This window comes from Anarrhichthys ocellatus, unplaced genomic scaffold, assembly GCF_004355925.1.
Source record: "Anarrhichthys ocellatus isolate YVR2014 unplaced genomic scaffold, GSC_Weel_1.0 scaffold23, whole genome shotgun sequence".
Classification (NCBI taxonomy): domain Eukaryota; kingdom Metazoa; phylum Chordata; class Actinopteri; order Perciformes; family Anarhichadidae; genus Anarrhichthys; species Anarrhichthys ocellatus.
The window spans coordinates 4,187,760-4,204,012 of NW_022280053.1; the positions used below are offsets into that span (position 1 = coordinate 4,187,760).

Genomic DNA, 16,253 nt, shown 5'->3' on the forward strand with positions numbered 1-16,253 from the left:
AGAATGGGGTGGGGTGGGGTGGGGTGGGGGGGTTGGGTGGGGGGCACAGGAGGTAAAGCAGAGATGAGGATTTAGAGAAAAGCAAAGAAAAAAGGACTGGTAATACATATAAAGGTATGATATGTCAAGCGTGTGTCTGTGAAGACAACCATATATCTTGCTTGCGTTAGTAAGGAAAATCCTTTAGTGAGATGAACAGACACATTGAAAGGCCCAGGAGAGAGTACTTCTGTGTTCAAAGCAGAGATGAGTCAAAGCTGAAAAGGGGAGGATACCTTATACTCTATTGATTAACCATATTTCCTGCATTTCCAAGAACACTAAAGATCCTGATACATTATGTGCTCGCCAGATAGGGGTAATAAACACACCTTATACATTATGCTTCATATTAAGCAAGTATTTTGATAAAGATGGTCCTATCTGACTGTAACAGTGTAATACATTTTTTGAGCAGCCATAACAGATTTTCTTTCAGGAACCGGCAGTCCCCCGATGACTACAACAACACATGGTTCTACCATTTCACAAATATGCCACGATTCATCTCCATTGACCTTATCGATACTAAACAAATTGAGCTGAAATGTAATCACCCCCTGCCAACAGAGGACAGGATCAGAACAGCAAGGCTACTGAGCGTCAGCAACAACTCCGGCCACAAATTCCAAGCCTTGACATCGTCTAAACCCAGCAGACTCACTGGCACCAAAATACTATTTGGACCTTCCACTTTCGTAGAAGCCTGTCGTGACTTACAAGAAGGCAAGGAAGGCCATTGTGACCTCTTTAATGTATTAGTCTGTTTGTCTAGTTTAAGCTGACCATATCACTGTCCATTTGCAGAGGCTAATACATGAAAACATTGGCCAGCTGGCCCACAGTATTGATTTATAAGATGATCACCAGTGGTGGTAAAGAGTCTAAGTCAGCACACACAGGACACCATCATTGGTGACCTAAGTGTGTGTGTGTGTGTGTGTGTGAGCGTGCGCACACGTGAATTCGTTTATGTAGCATTTCCAATCATTCAGGGCTAATGGTGTTAACAATGGAACCATTGGGCTGCTTCAAGGAAGCTTATCAGAAGTAGTACTTCCAGGAAATTGGACACTGGGGGCGGCTGGCGGGTTGGTTCACCCAGAGGTTGAGAGGGGATTGCCATGTCACTGGCGGACCCTCAAACAGCAGGTATTGCTTTACAGAGTGCCAAAGCTAATCTTACCATTCCAGCAAAGAAACATGACTTGTTTGTTAGCGTGTTCTCTTATTGTGTGTTACAAAATAACAACCTAAGCCAACAATAATAAAAAAGACAACAGAGAAGGGGAGTATGAAAATGTAATGTCAGTGTACACAAACAAAAGGAGTAAGTCTGCTGGACACTCACCTCTTTATTATTAATCAAATAATTATCAATACGCCTTCATCGTCAGGTGGCTTTTTTGGTTAGGTCTGTCTTTGTGTGAACTACTGCTGATGTAATTAATGCTTTATGGACCAAATGTTGACTACAACGTAGACTCAGTTGCCAGTTTATTATGTGCACCTAGCTAAAAGTAATGCAGTCTAATACAACAACAATACAACAACAACAATAATGTTGTGTAATCCCCCCCCATTCATGTCAACAAGGGTAGACTAAAAAACAGAAATACCTGTCTGTATAATATACAGTTCAACTACACCACAAAGTACAGTCTCCACAATTACCGTAAAGTTGAAGCAACATTTCAACAAAAAAGGTAGAACCCTCATAAGGGATTATTTCGCAGTGCTGTTGTATTAGGCTGCAATAGTTCTAGCTAGGTGTACTAAACTGGTAATCCAGTGTAGTATGTAGTGGCCATAGAGAGTTTATAAGAACCTGTTTAGTTATTATCTGTTTGAGCGTGCGCTCTCCTTGGTACTGAAGTGATGTTCTTGGGATCAAAACTTGCATTTCTTTTGTGTGCATTCGATTTAGGAGACCATCTGGATCACCCATTAAAAACATACCTAACCTCTTTTTCTGTATAATGCTCCTACTGCTTTCATTTTGGTGAAAATATGTTATTGCTCTTTTACTTCTGTGCCCCCTCCTGCCCCCACTGAGAATGTTCTAGACACAACCCTGCGAGGGGCTGCAGTGGTGCGTTACGGTGACAGCATGACAGCGGCCACTCTGCAAGATATAAAGCATTCTGACCCATTAGACTCACAACCAATTTGTTCAAAAGGTTTGCCATAATTCAGTCACAGCATCACAGGACATAGGACCACTGGCAAGCTCCCCAGGCGTTAGCTTATTTATTTATCCACTGAGGTATTTTTCTCTGGCACTTAAACAGGGCAGTGTCTGTGTGCGTGTGTGTATTTGCGTGCACACCCCATGCCTGTAAGCAAGACCACCTTAGTCGAGTCCAAGACAATTCCAAGACCAGGTTTAAAGCAAGTCAAGCCCAAGAAACTTGAGAGGTATTCAATACCAAGACAATGAAGGAATAAACCTCAAACCTTTCCTTCCAAATGAAAAGTATAATCAGTTTGTTTATTACAGATGAAGTGTCAACAAATGTAAAAGGGAAAATAAATCTCACATGCCCCCACTTATTTAGCCATGCCGATATGTTTGCATTTATTTGCTATGATTTTGGGATAAAAATGCAATACATAAATATACAATGGTGGGGAAGGCGTTTTTTATATGTGGTTTTAGCGGAACAAAAACACAAACATCACAATTAAAATCTTAAAACATCAGAAAATAGTGTCCTCATATACTCTGCAGAATCCACAGACTTTACTGTAAGAAGTTTTCACGTCAAGTTCTTCCCACCGAAGAAACCTGCAGCAACTGTTGGACAGTGAGGCCTGTGGATAATCCAGAAGAGGCATTGTCTGTTTTAGTGCTACCATCTCCATAGAGGCAAATATATCAGGGATGGACATATTATAATCTGGACATGTCAAAATAAAACTACCAGCATGGATAGATTTTCTCCATTTGGGTAAACCAACCCTTTAACGTTTTTGGAAATACTTTCATCCTACAGCAAAAAAACCTGTATGTACTAGCCATTGATAATGTCAGTACTGGCCAAATGTACAAAGAAATACTTTATTCCCTATTTTCCTATTTGACAAAGCCGCAAGAAGCAAGCTATTTCTACAGTATAATTCTGTTTCTTTCGAGTCGTGTTTTTTTCAATGAAACAAAATCCCCCTCTGGCTTAATAATGAGGAGATTGATGTGAAAGGGACATGACATGTCCTGTCAAACAGTCAGGGAGCGGCCACTGAAAGATGCAGGTAGGAGAGAAAGGAGGGAGGAAGGGGGCCAAAGGAGAGTGACAGGTCTATGTAAACCCGGTATTGGGTACATTGAATCATAAGATAGACAACTAAGCCTCTATTTTGATGGATTCAGGGGGTTTAAGGTAAAAAAATGATATATACATATATATATACTGTATATATATAAAAACATGTCTCAGAAAGCTTTTTCAACATGGCAGCTGTCTTCCCAGATATACCCAGTCAAGTAGAAAGATAGTCTGAAGCACAGAGACAGAGACAGAGAGAGAGAGAGAGACAGACCAGGTGTGTGTGTGTGTGTGTGGAGGGGCAGGCTGTTTTGTCCTCCGTTTCTAATGCAATATAGCTATTTGCCTTTCAGACTAGCAGCATCAGTTGACGCCAAGAGAAGAAAAGAAAGAGAGGAAAAGAGGAGCAGAGTGATGGACTCCCCTCCCTCCCCAGAGGTCGATGACATCAATAAGGAGCTAATATACCTGCCTCAAGCTAGCACAGAAGGGCTTGCCAGAGCGATCCACTGCAGTCTAGCCCTTCTCCTCCTCCTCATACATCTCACTCTCTACATCCCCAGAAGACCACGTGTTGGGTATGGGGAGAAAGAAGGATGGATAGCGAGGTGTTTGGAAGAGAGGGAAAAGAGACATTTTGCTCTTCCTCACGTGTAGCTATTGATGAGGCCCAGTAGGGATCGTCTGATATTGATTGTGCCTTCTTTTCTTTGGGGCTGCGGTGCTTGTCATTGGCGGCACGTACAGGGGGCTTTTGCTGTGTGTATGTGTGTGTTGCCTCTGATTGCATATATATGCATATATATATATATACATATATATGCACAACAACGTTGTTGCCTGGTAATTTCTGAAGGTAAGGTAATTAGATTCTTGAATGGGGGAGCGTGAACCAGTCTGCTCTCTATGGCTTGTGCATGCGTGTGTTTTGGGCGTGAGTCACCTGCAAACAGTTCTGTTCTGACATACCGGATGTCACGTCAAGAGGAAACCGAAAATGAGCAAAACGTCAAGTGAAGCCAGAGCCCCCTCCTAAATTACCTTATGGAAAAGACTTCTCTTATGATTAAATTTCATTGCACAAAGATCCAACAACTTTTCATACAGGGTGAATCACAAACACAGCATGACCATGAGGCTGATATTTTATATATATATATATATATATATATATATATATATATATATATATATCACACATTGACTTCCCCACAAAAGGAGAAAACCATGATGTAATCTTTTTATGCCCTCTGTATTACAGTGCTCAATTCCAGTGGTCAAAGTTAACCAACTAATGCCACCTAGAGGTGATTTGTTACAATTGCCTCAGTTAAAATGCTTCAGAGGACAATGGATATGTACAGTCCGAAAGGATTACGCCACCATGAGATCGTATATTAGAAAACACATATTAAGCAATTAACATATGCTTCCTACACTTGCAGAACAGATGATACCTTTTGTCACAGGGCAGCATAATATACATGTTAATTTGCCTTACATTTACCATAAACTTATGTTTGCGGGAGTGAAAGTACCCGTATAACCACATCCCAACCAATTGTAATTGGTCTAATAGTGAATTGACACAGTTTATATCCATATAATGAATAATTCCTGAATATGGATGTTTTTAATATTTTTGCTTGTTTTCTTCCAAATCCAGTAGATATGTGTGACTTAATTCTCTTTCTAGTTTTATGGTCACTCTCCCAGCCTCTCCCTCCCCTTCTACAAACACATCCGCATGCAAACAAGCAAACACACACACACACCATCTTCCTACCCCCATGCTGATTTCTCACCTCTTTGGTGATGTTGTCCTGGACCAGGCTGTAGAGGGGCACCACGCGGCTGACTTCCAATAGCACAGGGATGGGGGAAGGCTGCTCTCCATTCCTGCTGTTACCAGTGCGGCCTCTTCCTGACACTCCTCCCATCATAGCCTGGTGATGGCACAGGTGGCAGCCAGCTGGACAGCTGCCTTTCTCCTCGCAGCGGATCTCCACGCCATTCACCATGTCGTCAGACAACAGCTGGCTCTTCTGCAGTGCCGACAGGTAGCTGATGAAGGGAACCGACTTCAGCTCACGCCGCCCACTTCCACCAACCCCCTGGTCTGTTGCCTCTGGAGGGGTAGTCGGAAGAGGAAAGGAGCGTAATGGTATGATGTGGTGCAGATAAAGAAAAACAAAGTTAACATCATTCATTATTAACAATCATTTTATGGCATCTCCTTCACTTTTATGTGTATTCATTCAAAATGATAAAACTAAAACTCCCTTCCCCAAATTTCTCTCATCTCTAGTTCCGTAAAACATTTCCTGAATCTCCACTTGGAGTAGCAGAGAACATTCACAGTCGCTCAGTTGCATAAAGCATCCACATCTGGATTTACTTTTGCTTGCTGCCAAGGAAAAGAAGAAAAAACAACAACTAATCCCTTACTGTCATCAGCTTTCACAGACATAGGATGAATGGGAGGGAAAGGGAGTAAGGGTGTCACTGGCTTCTTCTCCTGAGTGTCAATTACCACTCTTTGATGTTCTCACTAGTTGGGGGGATTCTTCATCATCATTTCCTCTTTCAGTGACAACAACAGAAGAGGCGATGACAGAAGCAGGCAAGGAGTAGAAACAGGAGAGAATGCTACTTGGGTGTCGAGTGTTTCACTTGCAGGATACATCAGGCCACATGTTACAGTGGAGCCATGTTGTTCGCAATCTGTGCTGATATGGCACATGAGCATTTGTGTCTGTTTGATTTACAAGAACAGACATATGAGAGTTTTCCAAATGAGTGATATGGTGTTCTTTCTAGTGGCAAAAGGAGGTATTCAAGTAGGAATTAGCGGCTTTTGATATTGCTTTGAGACATGATTTTATCATCAGTCAGCACATACACCAATGCATAATAAATGTATATCTGCAAATGTATGATTTCTCTAATCAAACCACTGATTTATGAGTTAAAAACACTGACTATGTTTAATACTTAAATGTATGTTGTCATGAGTAACCTACACCCTGTGCAGATTAATGAAGCTTTTTTTGTCCTAATGAAAGAACAACATCAGGCCGACATGAGAGTTTAAACACATAAATGTACAAATGTTTAAGTTTTAATCACAACCCCATTCACATATAAACAGAGACACACGGGTGGATGGAGGAAACTACCAATGCATACATTACATAAGCGCACATGTGCACCCACACAAAACAGAAGGCGGCCCAAAGCAGAAGGAAGTCGGTAAGAGAGCAGGAAAAACCGTTGACATTATTCAAGGTGGAGTAATTGGGCCCAATTAGGGTTAATATTTTTAATTACCTTTACTTCCCATTTTAATGACAGTGAAATCGAAAATCCTTGAAACTATTGTCAGTGGGAAAAAACACAACATGCAGTGCATGAACCCAAACGTGTTTGTGTGAGAGACAGAAACAGGTCTAAATGTGTCTGCATGTGTAATTTAACTTGGACTCCTGTAATATCAACGTTAAATAAGCTAACCCAAGACATGAAAAGGGTGTGTTAACCTTCAACTATTCATTTCTCAAACACAAACAGATGCCGACACATGTGATTTACCAGCAGGCATGTAACAGCTTTGAGGAAAACAGTGTGGGGACTTTTTTTAAAGACTATTTTCTGTCTAATTTTGCAGGACAAAATCAGTCAGTGTATCAAGTTGATAGTTAAAGCATGAAAAAAATATTTAATCAAAATATATCTGAAATGAGTTTTCAATTTCAGAACAAAGTAATAAAAACCAAAAGATCTTGCAACAAGTTTTGTTTTCTCTACCGTTGATGATGCAAAAGGTAACAAGCAAAACCCATGTGATCACAGAGCATGCACTACTTCAATAAGTCTGTTATGTTGTATTATTTAAAAGCCTAATAATAAAATAGGCAAAAATGACTTAACGTTAATAATTAACTTGTGCATACAAAGTCGCTAAATCATTTCTATGCTTTAGCAAATTAATGTATTGTCCACTCTAATGGATAAAAAAAAAGATAAAAATAAAGTTGCTTTTTACTTAACACAACTGACATTTTGGCTATCTGAACAACAACAACAACAACTTACTATTAAAAGTGCCTAATACTGCCTACACATGCAGCATTAGAAGTCGACCCAAAAGAAAGAAATGATTGTACAGCTAATAGGCTCGACAAAACAACCAAGCTGTAGCAGCAATTCAGAATAAATAATTGACTGTAGACAATGGGTGTGTGTGTGTGTGTGTGTGTGTGGGGGGGGGTAATCTGGTGAGATTAACACAATTCCAAATCCAAGGACATGACATGTCCTCAATTGTGGCTCTGACCCTGGTGTGTGTGTGTGTGAGAGAGAGAGAGAGAGAGAGAGAGAACTCTAGAGAGTCTCTACATACATGTATGTCTTTGCAGCCTACCCCGTGTGTGCATCTGTAAAACACTGGCAAGCAGTTGAAAGGGTGGGTGGTAACTTCATGTGCAACAGTATGTAAACAGACTCAAGGGGTGGCCCAAGAGCCCAATTACATGCACTTCTTGAGGCAACACAGACACAGAAAAGAGCTGTCATCACCCAGCTCTCACAATAAAGCCCTGTAGATCAGGTTGGCTTTGGCTAGTCAGCCTAATTCACTCTCGCCCCCTTTAACTCAATACAGTTGTTTACATCTATGTAAACAAATGCATCTGATGAAAGAACTGGCACTGTCAAGTATTGGCGGAGATAATAGCCAGGAGAATATATAGCCACGGTACTGTGATTGTCATAATTAGCTGACAATAGCGTGCAGTGTATTTCTACCTTTATAATTTTGTTGTCTCCTAATATTGTATCTTTTATTAGACTTTCTTTGTTGACTTGTTTTGAGACTATTAGCAAACTGCTGTAACAATTTCAATCTGGTATCACTGAAGTATTTTGTGCGCGTCTCTATTTCTTCGTGTGAGGGTGAATTAAATAGGACAGCATGTATTTTGGTGCAGTTAAAGGAGTGGCCCGTCATTCGTCCATCACTTCTCTTTGCTGTGCGGAATGAATTTGATTCTCACTTGCCTGTCACCAAACATAGTGGAGAGATAAATGAGTGAATTTCCTTGCCATTGATCTTGCACCGCCTTCGTTAATTAAAATGTCTTTGTAGACTGGTTGCAGCATAATTACTCATGAGGGACACATCCGTTCTGGCCAGGGTTATGTTGCCCAGGCAACAACAGCAAAGGTGTCAGATATCTTCCATAGCTATTTAATACAGCTGTTGTTAGATGTGGTTACTGTTGTCATTGTTGTGTTTGCTTTATTAAAACAGCTGCTAGCGCTACATCTACCACAGTCTTCTGATCTTAACAGATCTACAGTAGCTCATATTTCCTATTCATTTTACACAGCCTTGCACAATATTGGTATAACAAGTGACACATGCTAATAAAATGCAGATCTGTGTGAGCTGTGTCTTGTCTGCAAAGTAACAATTAAAATGAGTTATAGCTTGCAATATAAACTAGTTTAGCAGCAGTTATTCTACAAGGGTCTGTTGAGCAGTTTAACAGCCCAGAATACAATACATTACATTCATTAAATGCGTTAAATGACAATCAAATTGCATTTTCCACATTTCTTTAGACCCTATTTGCTGTGCTTGACAAACAAAAAATCTGTTTCTGATGTGGTTCTAATTTCCAGATTTACTCTACACCACTTTGTTGACAAGGGTGTTGAACAGACTTCTTCTTGAAGACTTCTTCTGACATCTAGTGGTCTGTTACTATAATTACTGACTTGTGACTAAAAACTGAAATATGTCACCAGACCTTGACTATTTCAAATGCACGTATAGTCTATGAGCAGTAGCTTACTTCAGGTTCTCTGTGAGACTTATTTTCTCAGTTACAGGTCTGTTTACTTGTTCACTCAAGTTACGTAATCATATGTGTGTGTTCTTTTAAGGATGGCCTGGTACAATAACAAAGTATGTATTCCTGCTGAAAACTAAAAGGGCCCCTGTCATTTCAGGATAAATTGCATGCAAAGTTATTCTGTATATATAATATTTTAGTTATTGTGGATTTTTTTGCTTTTTACTTAATTTATAATACTTGTTTTGATCTTGTTTTTTTACTATGTTTGCACTATACTGTATGCTGCTGTAATCCTGTACATTTCCCCACTGTGGGACTAATATAGGATTATCTTATTTTATTCTAAATCAGTACATTTTACAATTTGACTAGGCACTGGGCATGACAATAATAATAATAATAATAAAACTATATTTAAATCCAATTTAAATTAAAACTTTGCCTGACAATCTTTTTTTGCCCTTTGTTGTATTGAATATGGGAATGTTGTGAATAAGGCAAATAAAAGGTAATACGGTCAAATTGGAAGTCAAACAAGAAGTCAAAAAAATCCCAAGAACTGCATTGTCCTCTGATCAGGAACGTGGAATCAGGCACTAGGACCCTGGTGAGTCCTTGTGCAAGCCCACACAGCAGCCAATCAAAACCGTCAAACTCACAGCTGTGCGTATTACGTAGCAAGCGTACGTCACGTCGTCATCACTGCAGTTCCTCACTACCAGCTGCAATAGCAGCAGAACCACAGCACGCGCATCAAAACCTCTGAACTTCGAAACAGCTAACGTTTGAGGAAAAAGGTAACGTTTTAAGGTCGAAATGTGCAGAGAGAAGCAGTACAGTGAGCTGCAGGTCTTATTTTCAAAAGGCCCGTGCATCACAATCAGCCCCGTGATAACGTTGAATAACACTGTCGCGTTGTGTCATAGGACAGCGTTCACGTTTGTTGTGTTGTCGAGAGGCCTCCGACTTGCTTTGCCTAAAATGAGGGAATTCTCAATGTAATTGGTTCGTAAGTCTGGACTGAAAGGTCAAGCTATTTTTAAACATTAAGAGAGCACAGTCTAGATATAGCCTACTTATTGCTTGCTTACTACATTGCTTGTAATCATGGCGTGGACCGATCGCGTGTCAATGATAAATATCAACAGATCAACAATCAGATTACTTGCCACGAGCGCATGGTTGTGGAAGCTTTCCTGTTTAACTGGTGCTCACCCGACATGTAACATTCGCCACATGTTTAACGGTATGTCAGCTAAACTGCGACAACTAGCTACTTTGAAACTGGCCCCATACTTATTAACCTGCAAAGTAGCCCACTAACATTAGGTTAGTGACAATGTGTTACACTGTATCATTTATTGTTACAGTGTTGCGTCAGATGAGTCACTTACTTACTTACACACACTTACTTTTGTGATTTGAGTATCAATGTACTGCTGCATGCCTGAACAACTGCGATGGATCAGAAATGTAACATAATACATAATTTGTGGCGACATGTTTTTTTGTTTACTCTTTGTAGAATTTTACACAGAATGGTAAACTATTACAAAAACTCCTTTCTTGTTTATTCCAACTCAAGGAAGGGACCATAATGGAGGCGGCATATTCCCCGCTGGACCCGGATTTAATGAGGGAGGTTCTCGAGTGCCCTATATGCCTGGAGACCTACAACCAGGATCAAATGAGACCCAAACTCCTGCAGTGTGGTCACACAGTGTGCCGGCAGTGTCTAGAAAAGCTGTTGGCTAACACTATAAACGGTGTGCGCTGCCCCTTCTGTAGCAGGGTGTCCCGTATGAGCAGTATCTCCCAGCTGGCCGATAATCTCACTGTGCTCAAGATCCTGGATTGCACCACGTCCTGCAGTGCTGCTGCTGCCGCCCTGATGTGCAAGTCCTGCTGCAACCGCCTACCACGACAGTACTGTCACGACTGCGCCACAGTCCTCTGTGAGCTTTGTAAAGGGGAGGGCCACCTGCTGCAAGGCCATTCGGTCCAGCCGATTCGGGTGGCTGCAGAACAGCGTCGTAAAGAACTGGGTGGCAAGCTGGCTTCTCTGCGGGACGTCATGGGCGAAATTCAGAAGAAAAAGACGGCTATTGAAAACATTTCAAAGTCCTTGAGACTTAAGTACCGGGCGGTGCAGCAGGACTATGCTTCGGCTGAGCTACGTCTTCAAGAGGAACTCAGCAGGTCTCGGAGGACATTCACTTCTTCCATGACGGAAGTCGAAAAGCTAAACGGGCAGGTCCTGGAAGAGCAGACGTATCTCCTGAACATCGCAGAGGTAAAAGTCGTGTCACGTTGCGATTACCTGACCATGCTGGTGAGGCAGAGCGACATCGCTTTGCTCAAGGATGATGGCGAAGGCAGTGATGATGAAGAGCTGGATTTGAGGAGTAGCTTGCCCACGATGTTTCAGCTGCAGGAGCCGGGGCTGGTCAGAACAGAGCACTTGAAACCTGTGGAAGTGGGCGAAGTGACCACCAACACTTACACCGTTGATACAGAGGATGAGGAGAGTGGGTTGGAAATCGCACTTGAGGGTGACGTAATGAGTGTAGCTGGGGCAATGGGAGCTAACGGTGGCAGAAGGGGGACTCCTGTGGATCTTTACCGAGACATTGACATGGTTGCAGCTGCAGAGGAGGCGGTGTGTGGTTCACCGGGCAGCTTTAAGTCAAAGTCCATGGATGCAGGTGGGGGATCACCCGGAGGAGCTGGGGCGAGTGCAGGGCCTCCAGTCTGCCAGTTTGTGAAGAAGATGGGCTGCAAGGGAACGCTACCTGGCATGTTCAATTTACCAGTCGGCGTCTGTGTAACGCCACAAGGTGAGGTCCTGGTGGCTGACCGTGGCAACTACCGCATCCAGATCTTCAATCGCAAAGGTTTCCAGCGGGAAATCCGCCGCAATGCCAGCAGCATTGACAACTTTGTGCTGAGCTTCCTTGGGGCTGATCTGCCTAACCTCATCCCCTTATCCATTGCTGTCACTCCTCAAGGACTGATCGGGCTCACTGACAACTACGATAACTCCGTTAAAGTCTACACTATGGAAGGACACTGTGTGGCTTGCCATAAAAACCAGCTCATTAAACCCTGGGGCATTACTGCTATGCCATCGGGTCAGTTTGTGGTGTCAGATGTGGAAGGTGGCAAGCTGTGGTGTCTAACAGTGGACCGCAATCTAGGTGTGGTCAGCTACAACCGGTTGTGCTCCGCTGTGAGGCCAAAGTTTGTGACATGCGATGCAGCTGGAACGGTCTATTTCACCCAGGGCCTAGCCCTGAACTTTGAGAAACGTCACAATGAGCCCCACCTGGAAGGCGGCTTCTCTATTGGCTCGGTCGATGCAGACGGCCAGCTAGGCATACAGTTCAGCCATTTCTTCTCAGAGACGGAGGACTTCCGCTGTATCACTGGCATGTGTGTGGACGCCAATGGGGATTTGCTGGTAACGGACAGTGGCAGGAAAGAAATCCTCCAGTTTCCCAAAGAGGGTGGATTCAAAATCCTCATCCAGGAAGGCCTGACATGCCCTGTAGGAGTGGCCACCACCCAGAAAGGACAACTGCTCGTGCTGGATTGTTGGGACCACTGTGTCAAAGTCTACACATACATTCAGAGGAGGCACTCCTCCACTTCCTAGAGGAACAAATCCATTGTCTCTGCACATGCATGAGCACGAGAGGTTTAGCAGGTATGTGTTTGTATGAAAGGGTAGAATCACACTGTCACTTTAGTTTTGCTGCAGTCCAAACAAGTCTCACTCCAGCTTTAATCTGAGTTATTAAATGAATGTTCGAGGCAGTTTGGTTCAGTTTAAAACCCAACTGGATTTTAATTGAATACCTCAAATTAGAAATATGCCCATTGAGCTGCTTCCTCCCTGATTATTTGAAAGGATCACAGCACTGAGACAGAACTTAAACATTTTTTTACATCAACAAAGACTGGCACAAATGGTCACATTAAAATAAAGAAGCGACTGATGTCAAAGCTAATGCAGGCACAAAGTACAGATGATGTGTTCTTCCTCGGTTATACTGCTATATCCCACCTTTCAGCCTGACTGTGTGTGATGCATGGCGTTCACTGATCTGGCTCTGCTTTGCGAAAGAGAAAAAGAAAAGCTGAAAAATAACGTATTTACATTTAAAATAAAGCATACCGAGGCTTTTGGCCCGTGAAGCACTTTATTGTTGACACAGCACTGTTTCCTATCAACAGACAAACGTTGATGTTGCTGAATGCACCTTTTTAAAGTTCACTGTGCAGTTAACTAATGGGAAAATAATAACCCAGTATCTGCATTCAGTAACATTAAGTGTAGAATATTAAGTTACCCACAGCATATAGGGTTGACCGATACAATCACAACACAGTAGACTAGAGGAGAGCTATGATTTGTCATTTAATGGGTTTCACTGGGGTTCAGTGGGTTAAAGCCTCTTTGAGTTGAGGGATTCAGAATTGGGGTTACTGATGTTTAATTTGTATTTTTTAATACTGCCTAGTTAGCCTGTGTGCTGAGTTGTTTTTCAAGCAGCACATGAGCCTAAATTACTCAAATCTACTGCCTGTTTTACAAACACCTATTCTCTGTATATATTCATCTCCTGCTGGCCTTTTTATTTTAAACATAATCACTTTCAGTCCTACTTTTCGGACAGAGTTTTGTGTCCACAATGATTACATTACAGTCATTTAGCAGACGCTTTTATCCAAAGCGACTTACAATTCAGAGTCTATCACATTTCTACACCGTAGGCACAGTTTTGGGGTTAAGTGTCTTGCTCAAGGACACATCGACATGCGACAAGCAGAGCCGGAGCCGAGGATTGAACCACTGACCCTCTGATTGAAAGACGGCCCTGATATCCACTTAGCCACAGTCGCCCCTAGATTAGAGTTGCAACGGTTCCGGATGACTCTTGTAACACTAGAAGGCGCTTACAATTTTAAGGCTCTGTTCTTTTTATTCCCTCACCGTCAGCTATAATCATACAATCATCTATAAATTACTTTTTGTTGCAATGCCGGTCTAGCTGACACTAAATAGCTCAAGCACCCAGAACACAGTAAGCGTTTAAGGGTACAGCAGGCATCTACAACTTGAATAATGTTTACATACATTGTTCAAACCTGACATTTATTCCAGAGAGCTTATGCCCATTGTTTTCTCCCCCCTGGCCTGTGGTTACATACTTGTTTTTTCAGGATTGTTCAGAATAGCACTGCTAGGATAATGAAGCGGGAAAAATCCAGCCGCACACACCCTGGCTTTATTACACTGGGATGATGGGGAAGACAGCAGCCATGCGCAGAGGTAGTCAACATTTAATTGATTTATATCCACATGCATTTGATTCATTATTCTTTATTGAGTCCATATGAAGCATTAGAAAGATGCTTTCAGCTAAAATAACATCAGAAGACACCTTTTAATCAAAAATATTTAGTGGCCTAAAATATGGGGAAACAGTTAATCATTGAAAGCCATGTATGTAACATATTCTATGTCCATTAAGTCGTGAATAGTAAAGAGTCTTCCCTCCAATACATACCTTCCAGTCACATACAGACTTCAGTTTCAGCCTTAAAAACAAATTGTTTCACAAAGCTGACCTTAATTCTGCACTTGGAGCCCTATTAAATATACATATGAGAATCAAACTGTATCGTGAACAATAAGTGTTTTGAATATTTCCACACATGCATAGTGATGAGGAGTAGAACACAAATAGAGCCAAATTGAAGCATCAGTTGAAGTCTGTCATTTCCTTGTGTATTTCTATCATACATGATGTGTTTGTTTTAATGTTGCATCTCAACACTAAACCAATAGATTGTCTTAGCTGCATGTCAACCTGGCCATAACACATGTTTTCAGTGCTTTCACTTGATGTAACACTGTGACAGAAATAATACATAAAATGCTAGAAAAATCAAGTGTCCTTGTGTCAGTGGGCTGAACATCAGCGTCTCACATCATCTCAATATGTTTTATTCTACGTCATTGGAGAGAAGTTATTTCCTTGCATACTTTTTTCAAAGTTTATTATTTCTACCACTGGATCGTAATACGCAATATGTCCATGAACCAAACTCCCGTGTGTTTACGGTGTTATGCCCTTCGGAGGCTTTGAATTTTACGTGTTGAACACAGTACAGACATCTTTGTGTAGTCAAATTCCTGTTTGTATTGTTGATTATCCGAGTGCAATAAACATTTACCAAAATATCAGCAGCAGTTTTTCTTCATACCATTCTTACATTTGTGTATTCATTCAATCCGGAGTTCTTTGTGTGACGGCAGTCAAAGAAAACCTCTTGTTACCGTAATTGGTTGGCTGTAGAGTACCATTTCAACATATTATGCTGTAAGTGGAGTGTGATAAGAACAAAATTAATAACCATTCAATATTGAAGGCTTTTGAATCCCATGAAGAGTGTAATGTTCAAAAGCAGTGGTGGGATCTGAAGTATTCAGATCCTTTACTTCAGTAACAGTATATAAAGACAGTTACAAATAAATGTAAAAGTAAAAAAGGCCCTTTAAGTAACAAAATCAAAAGGCTTCACACAGTCGGATGGTCCTTGTCATCATATTGGAATAATATTTAGGCACAATAATGTAAGAATTGTAGGTTTTGGGATGGATCTAATTTGAACTGCTTTATCTACAGTTGGGCAGTGTAATCGATCGCAATGTATTTCTTAAGCCAATCTTATGTTTTGTATGTGAATCTTAATCAAAAGTAGCAAAAATGGACATAATCAAATAACGTACCAGTAGCTCAAAGTTGTAAATTGAATCAATTACTTTCCACAACTACTGAAAACAGCATTTCTTTCTATCAGGTTAAGTAATGCGTTTCATTCCACATGATTGCTCCACCACGTATTGTAGATTTTAGATGAAATTAAATCTTATTCCTCTGTGGCGCATGGATCCTGTCCCTGCCATAAAGCATGTTGTCATTAAACGGATTTGTTATATGGGGTGTGGGGGTTCAACCCTGGTCCCCCTTCACCCAAAATCTGTTTTTCTCTTTCTCTACAAGCTATGTAAGAGTAT

The 16,253-nt window shown here is 41.4% G+C and overlaps 2 protein-coding genes across 4 annotated transcripts in view; one reads left to right on the forward strand and one right to left on the reverse strand.

Annotated features, from left to right (window-relative positions):
* astn2 (astrotactin 2) overlaps positions 1 to 16,253 on the reverse strand; it is a 186,627-nt gene that overhangs the window by 36,578 nt on the left and 133,796 nt on the right. For all 3 annotated transcript variants that reach the window (XM_031859969.1, XM_031859971.1, XM_031859970.1), the window contains one exon: positions 5,111 to 5,433. In XM_031859969.1, coding sequence (XP_031715829.1) covers positions 5,111 to 5,433 — 323 coding nt within the window. The remainder of the gene's footprint in view (positions 1 to 5,110; positions 5,434 to 16,253) is intronic.
* On the forward strand, positions 9,867 to 13,554 carry trim32 (tripartite motif containing 32). Its single transcript, XM_031859972.1, has 2 exons — positions 9,867 to 9,963; positions 10,752 to 13,554. The coding sequence occupies exon 2, from the start codon at positions 10,764 to 10,766 to the stop codon at positions 12,819 to 12,821; it is 2,058 nt and encodes a 685-aa protein (XP_031715832.1). The 5' UTR covers positions 9,867 to 9,963; positions 10,752 to 10,763; the 3' UTR covers positions 12,822 to 13,554.

Bases quoted from the DNA above. Each gene is read 5' to 3' on its own strand.
- trim32 (XM_031859972.1), top strand. From the start codon at position 10,764: ATGGAGGCGGCATATTCCCCGCTGGACCCGGATTTAATGAGGGAGGTT.